This window comes from Megalobrama amblycephala, linkage group LG10 (genome assembly GCF_018812025.1).
Source record: "Megalobrama amblycephala isolate DHTTF-2021 linkage group LG10, ASM1881202v1, whole genome shotgun sequence".
In the NCBI taxonomy this organism is placed as follows: Eukaryota; Metazoa; Chordata; class Actinopteri; order Cypriniformes; family Xenocyprididae; genus Megalobrama; species Megalobrama amblycephala.
The window spans coordinates 27,404,205-27,422,796 of NC_063053.1; the positions used below are offsets into that span (position 1 = coordinate 27,404,205).

Genomic DNA, 18,592 nt, shown 5'->3' on the forward strand with positions numbered 1-18,592 from the left:
AAAACCATCCTCACTGAAAAGGGAGGGGAGCGTCGGAACCCTTACGCAACTGTTCCTTTTCAGAAAGGCACCCTGGTTCTCGGTACGTTACTGTTAGTCTGAAAAGTTGGCAGGAGGGGCTTCATTCCACATGCAGAATTGTGGAAAAATGCTTGTAATGAATGTTGGAAAGATGCACGATGAGAGACCCACTTCCCAAATTTAAAGACCCCCTGTGGTGAAAATCAAGTTTTTAATGTTGTTTATATGTCTATGTAGTGTTTTTAATATGCTTTAAGACAAACCATGTGCAAATTCATAAGTCAGCAATACTGCTGAGTATTTTATGTTTAAAACTGCAGTAAACCAAAAACCCGCAGTTTGAAATCGTTGGTGTTTGTGACGTCACAGACTACCTTGTAACCAATCACAACAACGTGCCGGCAGGCTTTAGCATATCACTAACTATGACTGCTCTGAAGCAGGAAAGTCTCGAGAGAAGCCAGGTTATCCCGGTAAATTTTCTATTGATATGAAAAATTGTGTAGATTTAGCAATACAGCGAGGCTATTACGATGTTATGATGAACTATATGCCTTTCTCCACTGACATTCTGTGTTGTTCAAAGCATTTGTAAGGATACTGATTGTTAGAAGGTAGCTGTCTGCCTCTCAGATGAAGAACAGGAACATGGTTTATGTAACATTAGCAACACATTATTAGCTGTTTGATAACGTAGTCAAGCAAAAGCTAATTATATTAATTCATATTAATGAATAACAGAACCGTGCAAGGGCTGTGCCAAGTGTGCGAGCGCACAGGGGCTCACGCCAAAGTAAAGTGACAGCCGGCTTGAAGTAGGCTAAAGCCAATAAAGTTCATGTTTTTGTCCTCCGAAATATTTTAATACTATAAAACATAGCTAAAACAATATTGCTTTTAGCGTGTGCGTGTGACCGTGATTCGTGTGCATATTCAGTCAGTGTGTCCTTGCAAGCCAAGTTTTGAGAGAGCTATTCAGTGAATTTCAGTCCATTATAAATTCTGATTTTGGCCGCCTCTGGAATGGATCAAAACATAGATATTAACCCTACCTGATAAGTTCAAGTAAATACACTGGAAATCCGTGCTCAATCAAGGATGTGCATTTATTTCATGTACGGAGAAGGCACGGGCGCTTGCAGGATTTTCATTTTTTTAAATCTGAAAAGTCCTAAAAGCAACTAAATTGTCAAACATAAATGTAGTGCATGTTCACAGAGGAAAACGGCTGCTTGTTCTCTCGATACTGTCTGTTTTACTGAGAAATCACTTCAGGTGATTCAGTGAGAGAGCAGTCCAAACGTTTTGCAAAGGCGTTTTACCAATTCATAATTTAAAACACAATTTAAGCGTCAGAAAATATTCAGTTCAGTTGCAGAGCTGTCAAACTGAATATACGAAGCAAAGCAAGCTTTTCTTAAATATCCAACACAAACAACAAATTGCTCGTCAGTCGTCACTACAGCAACAGTAGCCTATACTCTCCAAGCTGCTGTGAGCAAGTGGAGGCGGGGCTAATTTGCATATTCACTGATCCATGTACTGTATATTAAATGAGGCTAGGATGTAGAGTTATATTCAAGCTATTTTAAGGTATGAAGATTTTTTTTTCACTTGAATTTCTTTAAAAATATGTCATTTTGGTGATCAAAGATGAGTTTTAAGGGAAAAAATAATTTACTACAGGGGGACTTTAAGATCCACTTCTTGATTGAAGAGTTAAGGTTTTAGAAACTGTTGTAGGATATTTGTCTTTAATGACCCTACAAGTTGGATTAAATCATCAAAATATGAAAAAATATATTTTTCTTTCTTTTTCTTTCTTTCTTTCTTTCTTTCTTTCTTTCTTTCTTTCTTTCTTTCTTTCTTTCTTTCTTTCTTTCTTTCTTTCTTTTTAATATTTTGAATATGAGGGAATAGCAAAACACTAAACTTGGTTAAAGGGATAGTTCACCCAAAAATGCAAATTTTGTTGTCATTTACTCACTCTCAAGTTGTTCCAAACCTGTATACATTTCTTTGTTCTACAAGGTTTTATTTAAAAAAAAAAAAAAGCTCAGGAAAAAGCATACACTGACTACAACATAATCAGTTATTAATATTTCATTGGTTCTGTCTTGTTTTTGCATGTATTCATAATTTCTTTGTATGAGAGCCTCGCCAAAAAATATGTCCACACATTCATGTTTCATTGCCAAAATTTCACAAATAAGCAACTGACTCCAAGCATAACTACACAATATGCTTACAAAATCTGAAACAAAATTTTAATAATATTTGAATAAAGAGTGAAGATTTTACTAGGTCGGATATCACTTTTGGCCACTTCTGTAGCTTAAATTAATTTTAATTATAGCCTTATTTTTTCATTACATAATTTACCTACTTCCATTTGAGATTTACTATCATTCCAAAATGTGAAAAAAATAGTAAAACAAAAGAATGAGTAGGTGTGTCTAATCTTTACTGTAGGTGCATAAAAAGAAGGGTAAAAAGTTCATGAGACGTGAACGGCTGCTCTGTATTGTCCTCTACCCACATGCGCTTCTATATCACAAGATGTTCCAGAATTGTCCATCTCTCCATCTGTCTCTTATTTCTGTCCACACCCCCCCCCCCCCCCCACCGCTCCATCCCCTCCTGTCCTACAGTAGTCTACCTTCCAACACATCCTGGTCACGTCGTTTTTCCTCTCTTTCCCAAGAAAGAGACCTTAATTCATCCAGAGAGCTTCATTTGTTGATTTAGATTATGTGACATTGCTACATTGGCTGCTCTTATCTGTCCCCTTTGAAGTGCATGAATGGTGAATGCTGCTCTCCTTTTCTCCTTTTTCCAGAGTTTGTGACTTTCTGAGGTTGTAAGGTGAGGGTTTGTGAGTCCAATCTGGATGTCAGATTCCAGATATCACATAATATCAGAGGCACATCAGATGTGCAGTTGGTTCTCTGTAAATAAAATGCCTCATTAGAGCCTCATTAAATCTTATTTTAAAAGTAGCAATTCTCAGCATGATCCTTACTTATCTTTAAAGGGATCAAACTTTTTGAGATGTTAACGATATGTAGCCTACAGTTTGCACCTCAGTGGAAAAAACAGTAGCAGTCATTGTGTTTATTGTTAAGGGAAATGTGGTTATTTTATTTAATTTGTCCAGTTTAAAAAACAAAGTTGAAACAACGTCACAAAACTTGAGGTACTGTACATGTTAAAGTGAACATTTTAATGACAGTATATTTTTGGAACAAAAATAAACAGTATATAGTACAACCTTTGCTAAAGTGATTGTTTGGAACAAGTATTAACTTAGATATGATTCAAAATTTATTTGTTTTATTCATTATAGTTGTTAGTAGTCTATATTGATAAGATTTGTGTGAGTTTGTTGTAAAAATCTATAAAAAACAATGAATGTTTTCTTTTTCATTATAGGTGGAATGAAAACCTCAGCAGCAAATAAAAAAAATGAAGAGGTGCTTTTACAAAGAATGCTGATAAGTAAATTTAATCATACAATTAAAAAAAAAACATTTTCAATGAAAAGCAGTTTAAATGAAGATAAAAGGAAATTGTATAAACAACATGAATGTTTTAGCATGAGTTGTAAAAATTCAAAAAGGGCTATAAAGGATGAGATTGACTATTGTATTATATTTTACTAGAGCTCCTTTCATTTAGACGAAAATACTGACATAGAACACAACAAGGCAGAAAGCAGAGAAAGACAGAGAGAGGGAAACAGCAGCAAACTCAATTTAGAGCATTTCCTGTGTTTCAAGTGAATCTTGAGAAGTGATTTTTTTCCATTACGTACACAGCACCCTCTCTACTCAAAAAAAAGTGCTAAAAACCTGAAAAATATGCATTTTTTTCAAAAGCACAACTAAAGCTAACTAAAGAAGGGCATGACGTACACCTCTCTATTATAATGTTTTTAAAAAAAATAACAGTATGGTTTTTGTATAATCTTTTAGTACAATCTAAGATCACATATTTTAAATCACATATTTTAGTGATTAATTTAATAATTATATATTTAATTATATATTTTAACAAATTTAGTTATCATTGTGTGCAAATATTTAGAATGATAATGGTTACACACACACACACACACACACACACACACACACACACACACACACACTTCAAACATTTACAGTACCGTTTAGTATGATTTTTTTTTTTTTAAAGAAATTAATACTTTTTTCAGCATAGATGCATTTATTTTATCAAAAGTGACAGTAAAGACATTTATAATGTTACAAAAGTTTCAAATAAATGCAGTTCTTTTGCACTTTCTATTCATCAAATAATCCTGACAAAAATGTATCATGGTTTCCACTAATATATTAAGTAGCACAACTATTTTTTGACATTAATAATAATAAAAAATATTTCTTGAGCAGCAAATCAGCTTATTATAATAATTCCTGAAGGATCATGTGGCACTGAAGACTGGAGTAATGATGCTGAAAATTCACCTTTGTCATCACATGAATAAATTAAAGTAGAAAACAGTTATTTTAAAATGTAATAATATTTCACAATATTATCTTTAACTGTATTTTAAATGTGGTTTTATTTTATATAAATAAAAGTAACTTGACTTGACTCCTCTTACACTTGAGCAATAGCAGGAATCGGCTCTGGAAGGCCAAGAAAACTTTCAAAATCTGAGATTTTCTTCTTTGAGAAATTGGAAGAAGTCCAGGAGGTCATACTAAATACTGATTTTTGGTTAAAGAAGCCATTTTTGTTCTATTTTTTTTTTTTTTTTTGTGTACATATTTCCTGTATTTTCTGTTTGTATCATAATAAAGACCAATGTTGGTGGGTTTCCTCACATTTTCCTTTAGAATTCGCTGGTATAATTCAGAATTCATTGTTCCAGCAATGATAGCAATTCTTCCTGGCCCAGATGCAGCAAAACAGACCCAAACCATGATAATATCACCACTATGTTTTACAGAGGAGATAAGGTTCTTATGCTGGAATGGAGTGTTTTTCTTTCTCTAAACACAACGCTTCTCATTTAATCCAAAAAGTTCTATTTTTGTCTCATCCGTCCACAAAACATTTTTCCAATAGCCATCTGGCTTGTCCACATGATCTTTAGCAAAATACAGACAGGCAGCAATGTTCTTTTTGGAGAGCAGTGGCTTTCTCCTTGCAACTCTGCCATGCACACAATGGTGTTTCAGTGTTCTCCTGATGGTGGACTCATGAACATTAACATCAGCCAACGTGAGAGAGGCCTTTAGTTGGTTAGAAGTTACCATGGGATTCTTTGTGACCTCGTGGACTATTACATGTCTTACTTTTGGAGTGATCTTTGTTGGTAGACCACTCCTGGGGAGGGTAGCAATTGTCTTGAATTTCTTCCATTTGTACACAATCTGTCTGACTGTGGATATGTGGAGTACAAACTCTTTAGAGATGGTTTGATTAAGCAACAACAACTCTTTTTCTGAGGTCCCCAGAACTCTCCTTTGCCCATACCATGATACAGTGCTCAGCGTAAAAGAGTACAACCCCTTTGAAAAGTAAAATTTTAAACAATATCTCAATGAACACAAAAACAATTTCCAAAATGTTGACAAGACTAAGTTTAATCTGTTTAACTTATAACATGAAAGTAAGGCTAATAATATAACTTAGATTACACATTTTTCAGTTTTACTCAAATTAGGGTAATGCAAAAATAAGTACACCCCACAACAAAAACTATTACATCTAGTACTTTGTATGGCCTCCATGATTTGTAATGACAGCACCAAGGCTTCTAGGCATGGAATGAACAAGTTGGCGACATTTTGATGGTAGCATCTTCTCTTTCAGTATAGAGCAGTACATCTGTGAATTCATGATGCCATCAATGAAATGCAGCTCCCCGACACCAGCAGCACTCATGCAGCCCCACATAAGGACACTGCCACCACCATGTTTCACTGTAGGCACCATGCATTTTTCTTTGTATTCCTCACCTTTGCAACGCCATACAGTTTTGAAGCCATCAGTTCCAGAAACGTATATCTTGGTCTCATCACTCCAGAGTATAGAGTCCCAGTAGTCTTCATCTTTGTCAGCATGGGCCCTGGCAAACTCTAGGCGGGCTTTTTTTGTGCCTGGGCTTTAGGAGAGGCTTCTTTTGTGGAATGCACCAATGCATGCCATTCCTCTGCAGTGTATGCTGTATTGTGTCATGGGAAATAGTCACCCCAGTTTGGCTTTCTACTTCTTTAGATAACTGCAGAGAACTTGCATGCCGATTTTCTTCAACCTTTCTCATCAGAAGACGCTCCTGACGAGGTGTTTACTTCCGTGGACGACCTGAAAGTCCCTGTGAGATGGTTGCAGCACCACTTTTGCTACGGTATTCTGACTGATAAGTAAAGCTTTGCTGATCTTCTTGTAGCCTTCACCTTTCTGGTGTAAAGAAATCATTTTCTTTCTCAGGTCTTGTAACATTTCTCTTCCATGTGATGCCATTGCGGACAGCAAGAAATGAGAAGGGGTTTTAACACCCTTTTATAGTAAACTGTCTGCTGGACACCTGTGTAATGAATAATTAGACTCACCTATGGTTGAATTCTTGTTAAATTAGACATTTGTAGTCTAAAATTTAGCTTTGCTCCAGAGACAAAGTGGGGTGTACTCATTTTTGCATCACCCTAATTTGAGTAAAACTGAAAATTTGAGTAAAACTTAAAAGTAAAACAGATGTTAAATAAAACTTAGTCTTGTCAACATTTTGGAAATTGTTTTTGTGTTCATTGAGATATTGTAAAATGTTACTTTTCAAAGGAGGTGTACTCATTTACGCTGAGCACTGTACACTTCAACAAACACATGTTGTGAAGTTCAGACTTTGCTAGATCCCTGTTCTTTAAATAAAACAAGTCACAAACCAACACCTGATTGTCATCCGATTGATTGAAAACATCTCAGAACAGGTGGAGCCTAATTTCACCTTCAAATTAACTGCTAATCCTAGATCTTCACATATTTTGACACTCACAAATATGTAATACTGGTTAAATTTTCTCAATGAATAACTGACAAAGTATATATTTTTGTCTCATTTGTTTGATTGGGGTATCTTTGTCTACTTTTAGGACTTTTGTGAACATCTGATGATGTTTTCGGTCATATTTTTGCAGAAATATAGAATATAGTTCACAAACATTTGAGCACCACTGTATCTTATATCTTCAGATGTCTGTATGCAGTCATTTACAGACCCTATTAAGGTGAGCATGAATGAAGCTCATGGATACTAAGTTAGTTGGGCACTCCTGGAAGGTTACCAAGCAACATCTGCATGACCTAATTATTATATTTGAATATATAATGCATAACAGAGAAGCAAGAATTTGCATAATTTCCCTGATGATATCAGTAGATAAAAAGGAACAAAAACGAACCAATCATTGTGTTTTGCAAGCAGTGCAACTTGCGCACAAGGATAAAGTGATTAGTAATTATAGGGGCTGTAACTGAGCCTCTTAGTCCAGTACATAGAGGACCTTGTTTACTAAAGTAAAAGCGTATTTTTGAATGTGCTCTTGGGTTAATATCAATTAGCTCTTACACAAAGAGGATACTTATTGTAGGAAAAGGAAAAGCACCTCAATCATCTTATGTTCCTTTCCAGATGAAAGTTCACAAAGAGCGCACAAAGCAGATCTCGAAAGAACAAGGTGTGGAAATACTTCAATAACTACCAGCTCACATGTTCCATCACAAGCCCTTTTAGTCTCAGTGCTTTTGTGCCTTCCATATCCTGGCAAGAATACAGCTCCCATGTTACACTGTAACAAAATCCCTCAAGAGCCACAGGTCAACAAAAGATGGGTAATCAAGCAGAGGAGTCACATTTATGCCACCTGCACTTACTATATATTTTTAGATGCAGTGAATCTGAACAAACAACCAAACCAGTCATTTGCAATCTACATCAGGGAAGTCAAGATCAAACATGCCCTCTTTAACCAGATCAAACTTCTGCGGTTTCAATCAAAACTGCCACCATGTCCTTCCTCGATAGAGAGAGGAATACTACACCTGCACATTTTGTTCTAGAATGTTCTGCATTCTGTTTTTTTTTTTTTTTTTTTTTTCTTTGGTCCTGGTATGTGCGGCAGGTCACAGAGAGGTGGAATTAGTTCACATAGGGGAAAAATGCGGTTCTGCCACGGGCTTGAAGCAGAGCTGACATGTTATTTGATACGCAGGTCTCATACAATGTAGGGCTTTCCCAAAATGAGGCAAGACAAAAGGGAGAATAATCTGTAATTTTTACAGTATTGAGTTATTTTTATTGAGTTATTTATTGCCGGTAGAAATTATTTTCACAAGTTTTACATTATATCATCATTGCAGGGACATTATTACTACTGTAAGCTCAAATAAGTAGGCAAAACTCAAAAACTTGAAGCAACTGCTTACATCAAAATTTTTAAGTTGAGAAATTCAAAGTTTAAGTAAGCAGAACTAGCAGATTTTTGGTCCTGGTATGTGCGGCAGGTCACAGAGAGGTGGAATTAGTTCACATACGGGAAAAATGCGGTTCTGCCACGCGCTTGAAGCAGAGCTGACATGTTATTTGATACGCAGGTCTCATACAATGTAGGGCTTTCCCAAAATGAGGCAAGACAAAAGGGAGAATAATCTGGAATTTTTACAGTATTGAGTTATTTTTATTGAATTATTTATTGCCGATAGAAATTATTTTCACAAGTTTTACATTATATCATCATTGCAGGGACATTATTACTACTGTAAGCTCGAATAAGTAGGCAAAACTCAAAAAATTGAAGCAACTGCTTACATCAAAATTTTTAAATTGAGAAATTCAAAGTTTAAGTAAGCAGAACTAGCAGATTTTTATTTTGTACTCATACATCATACAATGGTTATTAAATTTAAATATTTGAGTAAACTAATTCATACATTTAACTTAAAATGATCATGTATCATGTAAACGCAAACATTTTTATTAATGGAAATTTAGCTAGCTATAACAAGCTAATCCAGAAAATGCTAACTTGTTATTTTGCTAACATGTTAGCAATAGCATGATATAACACTTGCTGAATGAGTGCAGCAATATAAAACATTTAACATATCTGTTCTCAAACCAAGCTGCATGCACCACTTGTCACCATGATGCTCCAAAAACCCACATTAACAGAAACTCTTCTAAATTAGCATAATGAAACATTAATCACTACTAGATCCCCCACTTAACATTTACTTAAAATATATCTGTTCTGTGAACTTGAAAGAAAAAGAAAGTGCTAAATACTCAAAAAAGTTAATTTGACTGAACTAATTTGTTTAATTTAAGTTTGTCCTACTCAAAACAATTATTTTGAGTGTTACGGTTTACAGTGCAAGCAAGCTGTGGTTAAGTGCCTTGCTCAAGAGTACAATGATGATGGTTCACGGCTTGCTTTTTGCAGGGTGGTCAGATTTAGGGGTGACCAGAGCTAGTTGTCACACTTTTTACTCAATTTAAACCTTTTTAAAATCCTTAAAATACCGGCAACAAAAAGTTTACTTCGCTATAGTTAAGTGAACACATTAACTCAATAGTGAGATGCTCTATGTTCAAGTTTAAATATATATTTATTTTTCTAGTGCATTTAAAACAACCTTGGTTTACCAAAGTGCTGTACATAAAGGAATACATAAACACAATTACAGAAGATTAAAAGAACAAGGGAAAAGATGAGTTTTTACCATAGATTTGAACCCAGACACCGTGGGAGCGGATAATAATGGATAATGGCAAGCTATTCCACAGCTTGAGAGCTTGAGGCCTTAAAGGGGCTAGATTGCTGAGGGCTTTAGAAACAAACAGCAACATTTTAAAATCAATGTGATATCAGACCTGTGCAGAGTGTGTAAGAAGGCATAATTTGACTCTATTTGTGACTGCCCATTGAGCAGACGAGCAAATGCATTTTGGACCATTTGAAGGTTGGAAATTGTAGATAAAGAAACCCATAAAAAAGTATATATTACAAATAAACTATGTGCTACATTGCCACAATGTAAACTGTTTAAAGACAGTGGACAGTAACCAAAAAATGTCCCCACAAGGAATTTCTCAATGTGACAACTAACCCTAATCTGCCATATACTGTACACAGTATTGAACAATTTCCCTTATAAAGTATATGCCCTAGTGAGACACCCTAGTTACACCATACTATTTTGTGATCCTCATCTCCTATATGAAGTACCTGTACAATTTATGTTTCCTTTGTTTTTTCCTATGCTGGGCTAGAGCAAAGACAGAGCCAGATTACATGAGCCCTCCAATCAATCATTCTCCCAGCATGCTTTGTACTTAAAATGACCTTCATTGAGGGTGGAGCACTAGTCCAGCATTTCATGGTCTAGTCGTCATCATCAGGTAATCGACAGACCTGGCGCCTGAACCGATCTGAGGTGTATGGCTGGAAGTTCATGTATGTGTGTGTTTTCTTATAGCACACAATAAGCCATTCATATTGACTGAATCGCATCCTGTCTACTTTCTTGCCAAAGAAACATCATGTCAGTGATTGTAAGCGTAAACAAGGGGTCAGACGACTGTAAGGTGGGTGAGAGACATGAATGGAAGTCATGGCAGTTGTCCAACACACAGTGTTCTTAAATAGATCCTGCTCAAGAAGTGAATGGAGAGGTTTTATTATTATTATTATTATTTTTTTTTTTTTTTTTTATCAGGCTATAATGTTGACAAGTTCCATATTGTAATTCGATGGTTTCTTTTACCTTGCAATCCCAATAAAGCTCATATGACCAAATGGTTACACTTTCTTTTTGTTGAACATACCAATAACATGATGTATCTCATGAGTCACAAAAGTAGCCAACAACAGAGATTTTTTTTTTAAGTATTAAGGGGAAAAATAATAGACTTAGTGTAATTAGAACCACCAGACCTCTGCTTGACCTATTCGCCTTAAGTGTCCTACTTTCATAAGAACTCCCCATTTCCCTTCAGTCTCTGAAAGTCTGGGTTCAGGAAGGCCAGTGTGGGGAGGAGGTGGATTTAATTCAATACAACATTAAACTCCAAATGAGATTCTTCCTGCCCAAGACCAGAAAGAGCTCAGGACCAGGCCGAGAATGGGTGGGTGAGGAAACTAACAGGTCGCTGGGTTCAGTGAGGGCCAGAGGGGCGACAGGAAGAAGGGGTCATGATGACTTGGGCTCCCAGCGTTATGTGACATTATTCTATTGAATCAGCTACAAAATCTGTAAAATTGAATCTGTAAAATTACAAATGAATCTGCATTACATTTTCTAGTCATACTGTCAAAAATATAATTCATTTTGCATGTTTTTTACATAAAGTTTTATTTTGTAGTGCTGGCGTCATGCACACGATTTTACAATGAAATGACAAATGAATCCGTATTACAGATTCATTTGTCATTTCACAGATTTAACTTGTATTCGAATTTCGAATCATACTGTCCAAAAAACACAATAGGTTTACATGTTGTTTACATGCATATTTATTTTGTACAGCTGGCATCATGCATTCAATTTTACAGTGAAATGACAAATAAATCTGTATTACAGATTCATTTGTCATTTTACAGATTCAACTTGTCATTCTGTCCAAAAACATCATAAGATTGCATGTTGTTTATGTGCATATTTATTTTGTACTGCTGGCATCATGCATACATTTATACAGTGAAATGACAAATGAATCTGTATTACAGATTCATACGTCATTTTACAGATTCAACTCGTCATTTTCTTGTCATACTGTCCAAAACATCGTAGATTTGCATGTTGTTTATGTGCAGCTTCGTGCTGGCATCATGCATTTAATTTTACATTGAAATTCTATGATGTCAACATTTCAAAATAAAGCTGCATGTAAACAACATGCAAACTTATGATATTTTTGGACAGTAAAGACGAATTCCACTTTAAAAAGAAGCCAGCGATGGATATGATCCCAAGGAAAGCCTGGCCTTCCAGCCCCAGAAGCACTGCCCGTTGTGTGTGGTTAATGACACACAATTGAGAGGGTAAACAAACTGTCTGGGAACGAATAAATCATTGCACATAGCTCATCAAAGTAAACAACCTGAGGTAAACAAGGCAGACAAGGGCTCCTGTCTCTAGGCAAAATAGTTCCTGAAGATACAACGCACCATGCTAGAGCCAGTTCATGTGATACAAACTGCATTTGATTCACTTCAGACCTAATCTGTGCAGGATTGCGTGACAGCCCTCTGAGAAAATAAATGATCTGGATTCCGGATTAAACTTGAGCAAACACTTGGAACGGATGGATAATTTTCTGTCCAAAAAAGATCAGGCTAAAATTTCACTAAATTTGGAATGTATTTTTTTGTGTGTTACAATGGTATTTTGGCTTAGATGTTTCAAGACATTCCATTCTTCTGGTTACTTAACAATGATGCTATGTCTATCAGTGAGACAAACAGAAGAAGTTTGTGACGTTTGGAACCAAACAATGGCTGAATGTTATTTGACCTTTGGCCTTTTACAGTTGTCAATTGCCAATTGCAATGAATTTACCTGTAAATGACCCCATTTTGGTGCAGAAACATGAGGGCCGAGGTCACCTCAGCAGCGTAGAACCGGGAACGAGCTTCATCGAATTTGCGAGAACGCTGGATCTGGAACATCAGGTCTCCGCCATTCACATATTCCATGACGAAGAACAAACGGTCCTGAAGATAACAAATAGAAGAAAACAGGTTCATTACTCAATAACTTTGCTAATTGTTTTATTCAAACATTCCAGTTCCTTAATGATTCCATTGAAGATTCTTGGTAAACAATGCTTTTGGTAATACATGTTATTAATTTTGACATGATAGTGATACATTAGACTGATTTATATTGATTCAAAACTCCTAAGATGGAGATTTGTGGGTCTTTTTGATTGAACTATTACAAAGAAACATATCATAAGAGTTTCATTCACATTTTTATACAGTGAACCCCTCACAACTTTCAAGATTCTTTAACAATCAAATGTCATTAAAATATTTTGGTCACACTTTAGATTTCTCACCAATTCTCACTATGAACTAATTATTAACTATGGCTTTTGACTCAATAATCTCCTAATTACTGCTTATTAATAGTTAGTAAGGTAGATGTTAATTTTGGGTAGATTAAAGGAATAGTTCACTCAAAAATGAAAATTCTGTCATTAATTACTCACCCTCATGTCGTCCCATCCCCTTAAGTCCTTTGCTCATCTTCAGAACACAAATTAAGATATTTTTGAAAAAATCAGATGGCTCAGTGAGGTCTCCATTGCTAGCAAGATAATTAACACTTTCAGATGCCCAGAAAGCTACTAAAAACATATTTAAAACAGTTCATGTGACTACAGTGTTCAACCTTAATGTTATGAAGCGACGAGAATATTTTTTGTGCGCCAAAAAAACAAAATAATGACTTTATTCAACAATATCTAGTGTTGGGCGATTTCAAAACACTGCTTCATGAAGCTTTACGAATCTTTCGTTTCGAATCAGTGGTTCGGAGTGTATATCAAACTGCCAAAATCACGCCCCCCAGTGATGAACCATTGAAATTTCGAAACACTTTTGACGTAACGAATCCTCGTTTACTGAAATCACGTGACTTTGGTGCTCTGAACCACTGATTTGAAACAAAAGATTCGTAAAGCTTCGAAGCTTCATGAAGCAGTATTTTGAAATCGCCCATCACAAGATATTGTTGAATAACATCGTTATTTAGTTTTTTTGGTGCACAAATGTATTCTCGTTGCTTAATAACATTAAGGTTGAACCACTGTAGTCACATAAACTGTTTAAATATGTTTTCAGTAGCTTTCTGGGCATTTGAAAGTGTTAATTATCTTGCTGTCAATGCAGGCCTCACCGAGCCATCTGATTTTATCAAAAATATCTTAATTTGTGTTCCGAAGATGAATGAAGGTCTTAAGGGTGTAGAACGACATGAAGGTTAGTAATAAATGACATAATTTTTATTTTTGGGTGAACTTACCCTTTAAGGGATGTAGAATATGGTCATGCAGAATAAGGCATTAATATGTGCTTCATAAGTACTAATAAACAGACAGTATCCTAGTAATATGCATGCTAATATGGGTGTTAATAGTGAGAAATGGACCCCAATCTAAAGTGTTATCAATTTGTTTTCCCTAGCCTTACATAAAGGATTCAGACATAGGGGAATGCAGTTTTGAGAAATTATGAAATCCACCAATTACCCGCAACTGGGGTTAAAAGACAAACAGGCCACAGAATATAATATAAATGTTGGGAAGTTCAGAGTCAATGAGAGGAGACACAGGCCTAGAAGCATCCATCCGTTCTCAGAAAGCATGAACCCATTGCCCTGCTCGGCTGAAAAGAATATAACTCATTATCTTCAGTGGGTCATGCACATCATTTCAAAGAATCAAGATGTATATCAACCCACACATACTGCAAGTCCAGTTATGTGACTCATGTCCTAGTCAGCAGACATACAGACTAGCTCAGGAAATTTGCTGAACTGTGAACAAACATACTTGCAATCATCATTCATTTGGCTGTATGATGAAAACCATGGAGAAATACCTGTTTACCACTGAATTTGTATCTTTCTTCAAAAAAGCAGCTTTTTCTTTTTCTTTTTTTTTTTTGCAGGTAAAAAAAAAAAAACAGATTTGGAGTGAAAAAAGGCCTGAAGTATATCGTTCTTTGGGGTGTTCCCTTTATTATTCAATCAACCTAATCCCATAACAGTCTCTGAATTTAGACAATAATGAACAAAGAGAAGTGTGGGTGATATTTTCAGACATTACAAGCTTCATACAACTGGTTCACTTTGGTGATATGAATGATATGCTGATATTTTTTAATTGAAATCATGATTTCATTGTAACCTTATGTAATTGTAGGCCAGTCTGCCCTCTGCCCTGCTTGTCCCTTTGCTATGAAAGCGAATTTAAACAGGATGCTGAAATAGTTTGTTTAAAATGTGCCCAAAGTTACAGCAAAGGCCCACCCAATCAACTGCCAATAAACATTTCCTGTCTCTAATTAGAAATGTACAGATACTGGCGTCCCGCGCCGTGCAAGAGAAAAGGCCTGATCGACAGATAACCACCAAGACCCAACAAGCCGGTCTAACAGAGTGTATCAGCAGGGCTTCATCTTCTTCTACATATGAATGAGTGTTAAAGTACAACTTGCATAACACAAACAAGACACACTTTAACCTTAAAGAAACATGAAAAGTGTATCGCCGAAACGAAATGAGTAAAAACACAAAGTGTGAGTTGTCTTCTGTTAGCTTGTGTTGGCTGAAGTTGTGCCCCACTTTTTTCTTCATGGTAATTGTCGTTCCCCACAGTGAGATTACCACACTCTGCACTAGCTTAACAAATGACCAGCTTTGTGAAGCTGATAGCAACAGGAAATAATTATAATTTCAGTACAGAGTGTATTGTGTGTGTGGCCCTGGACATTAATCAAGAATGTTTATCTTTAAGTCCAAAGCTAATAACGGACTCTGTGCTTTAACCACATACAGTGGGTTCACAAGTCTGAGACTACTAATAAAATCATTCTTATTTTGCATGCTTTAATTCAATACAAGGGTTGGTTGTATATGAAACCGTGTCAATTGCTAGTTGGCCGGTAAAATTTTTATGAATTCTAACAATGCAATGTTGTGAGAACATGAAAGTAAACAAACATGAACAATGCTCAGGACTGTTGACGGGCCAGTGCTGCATCGTCACAAAGGTTTAAGCCTCTGCAATGTAAATATTCAAGCGCAAGAATACGCAAAAGAGAACTCAATTCATCACTCACCCGCTGTGTGGAAAGTTTTGTGTGCGTAAACATCTGAAGCTCGGGCCCAGAAAGCCGCTTCTCAGATAGCATGCAAATAGTGAATTGAGTTCTCTGTCACATCTTGCACTTGAATGTGCAAATTCACATACACAAAAAAACTGTATATTGGATCTGTGCATTAGGTCTTAAAGTGACAGCAGTCCAATATTTCTGCTGCTGTTAATCGAACAACAAAGGACAAAAAAAAAATAATTACTCTAATCTTGACTGAATAATTTTTGTAACTTTAATAAGGATTAATCTCTGTTTAATCTATAAAGTAAAGACTATCCAGTGTTATTTTACATTTGATTACTTTATTCAGTGTCTCTACCAGGAAACTACTGTTATTTGTTTTTAATGTTTTAAATTTATATTAGTTAGGCTAGTAGTTTTAGCTGTGGTACTGAAATTGGAATAGAGAACTGTGAATTTTCAGTGGTATTTAAAATGTTGGTGCCATAACTGCATATATATGCATATATATGCTAAAACATGTATATGCCATCTGAAAGTTGTGGTTGGTGGTCATTTTGTGTGTAAAAGTTTGTTTCGACCAACATTTTCCACTTTTGATTTCATTTCTAGTGAGAAATTAGTATTGTAATAATTAAATATTCGCTTAGATATCATTTTGTTGTAGATCAATAAACTGTTATGCTGCCTCAGTCTGTCCAAAATCAGTTTTGGAAGGTATCTTTGTGTGCAAATACTGCCTGCAAAGTCATTGCCTGACTTTAAAGGGCAGTAAGGCAGCGAGTCAGCTAACTTTCAGAGGCAGTCTATATAGGATGCTAGAAATATTCATATACTATATGTATGTGTGTACTGCATTTATTGAGAGGACTGATCCTAATACATGCATTATATAATAATAATAATAATAATAATAATATAATGTGAAAAGAAAACAATATAACAACATTTTAAATGGAAAGGAACCTTATTGTGTTTGTTATAAGGGCCTTTTTCAAACACTGTCATTTTCTCTCTCTTTGATACTAAAGGTTCAGGTGAATGTGAATGCCAGGCGCTGTGTGCTTTATCAGGGACTGAGATGATGAAAGCTGGGGTACTGAATTTCTAAAGCAAAGGTTTCATTCAGAACACACAGCCCTCTCTCCAGCCCTTTACATCAATAGTAATCAGGATCAGAAACCGCCACTGAAAAATGTCCCAGATATATATTGCATTTTATCTGTTTGATCAAAAATACAGTAAAAACTGCAATATTGTGAAATATTATTACAACTTAAAATAACTGTTCTGTTCTTCAGTATCACATGATCATTTAGAAATCATTCTAATATGCTGATTTGGTGCTCAAGAAACATTTCTTATTATTATCAATGTTGAAAACAGTTTAATATTTTTTGTGAAAACTGTGATACATTTTGGTAACACTTTAATTTATCGTGATGCAGTTACACGTTACAACATGTACTTACTATAGTAATAACAGCTAATTCATAATTACAAGTAAGTAAAACTAAACCAAACCCTAATCCTAACCGTAACTCTATAGTAAGTACATGCAGTTAATTAATATTACTCTGTACTTTTCTAAGCAAGTACAATGTAACTACATCACCTTAAAAATAAGTGTAACCTACATTCTTTTTCAGGATTCTTTGATGAATAGAAAGTTCAAAAGGACATAATTTATTTGAAATACATATATTTTTGTAACATAAATGTCATACTGTCACTTTTGTTTAATTTAATGCATCTTTACTGAATATAATTGTTAATTTCTTTAAAAAAATGACTGAAACCAAACTTTTGAACTGTAGTGTATCTGTAAATGTTGTCTCAAATGCGAATGTTTTTGAATGTGTAGCTAATATTAATTCTTTTCATGAATAAAAATTTAAAATACTCTAAAATAACTCCAAAACCTAAAATTTTGTTTATATTAAAATATGTGACAGTACAAAGAAGAGCTACATGATCTAACATAGCAGCTGACTGATGATCTAGAATGTATTCTAGCAGTAAGTACAACTACTTTTGTATTTGATCTTGATTGTATTTATTTCAACGTAATAATTTCACATTTATTTCTGTTAAAGGTCCCCCATTTTGCTCATTTTGTTCAGGGGGTCTAATAGAATAGGTTTACATTTAATGTTCAAAATACAATTTATTTTTCTTGTAACTGACATTGTTGTGGCACCTGTTTTCACGCTCTGTTTCTTTAAAACACACCTTCTGAAAAGGTTGTGGTTGTACTGCAGAGAAATAGTTTTAAAAATAAAGCATTAAAGGTGCTCTAAGCAATGTCACACGTTTTTAGGCCAAAACATTTTTTGTCACATACAGCAAACATCTCCTCACTATCCGCTAGCTGCCTGTCCCCTGAACACACTGTAAAAAAACGTGGTCTCTGTAGTTGCCAGAAGATCCGAAAATGGCGATAAAAACAAACTTATGCAGCCTGGACCACGAATCATAATAAACATGCTTCAGCCAATAACCGACAAGAATGATTTTGAATGCGCGTTCATGACTGTTTCAGGAAGCACGGAGGGGAGGGGGAGGAGGAGGAGGAGGGAGGGTCTAGCTAGCCTCTGTTTTGTTTGACAACATTTCGAACGTCAACAGGAAGTTACTCCGCCCAGGATTGCTTAGAGCAACTTTAATTATGCAAATGTGTTACATGGTGACATAACTAC

The 18,592-nt window shown here is 35.4% G+C and overlaps 1 protein-coding gene across 2 annotated transcripts in view; it reads right to left on the reverse strand.

Moving 5' to 3' along the window:
• prkceb (protein kinase C, epsilon b) overlaps positions 1–18,592 on the reverse strand; it is a 135,285-nt gene that overhangs the window by 14,309 nt on the left and 102,384 nt on the right. For both annotated transcript variants that reach the window (XM_048205602.1, XM_048205604.1), the window contains exon 11: positions 12,607–12,761. In XM_048205602.1, the coding sequence (XP_048061559.1) occupies positions 12,607–12,761 (155 nt within the window). The remainder of the gene's footprint in view (positions 1–12,606; positions 12,762–18,592) is intronic.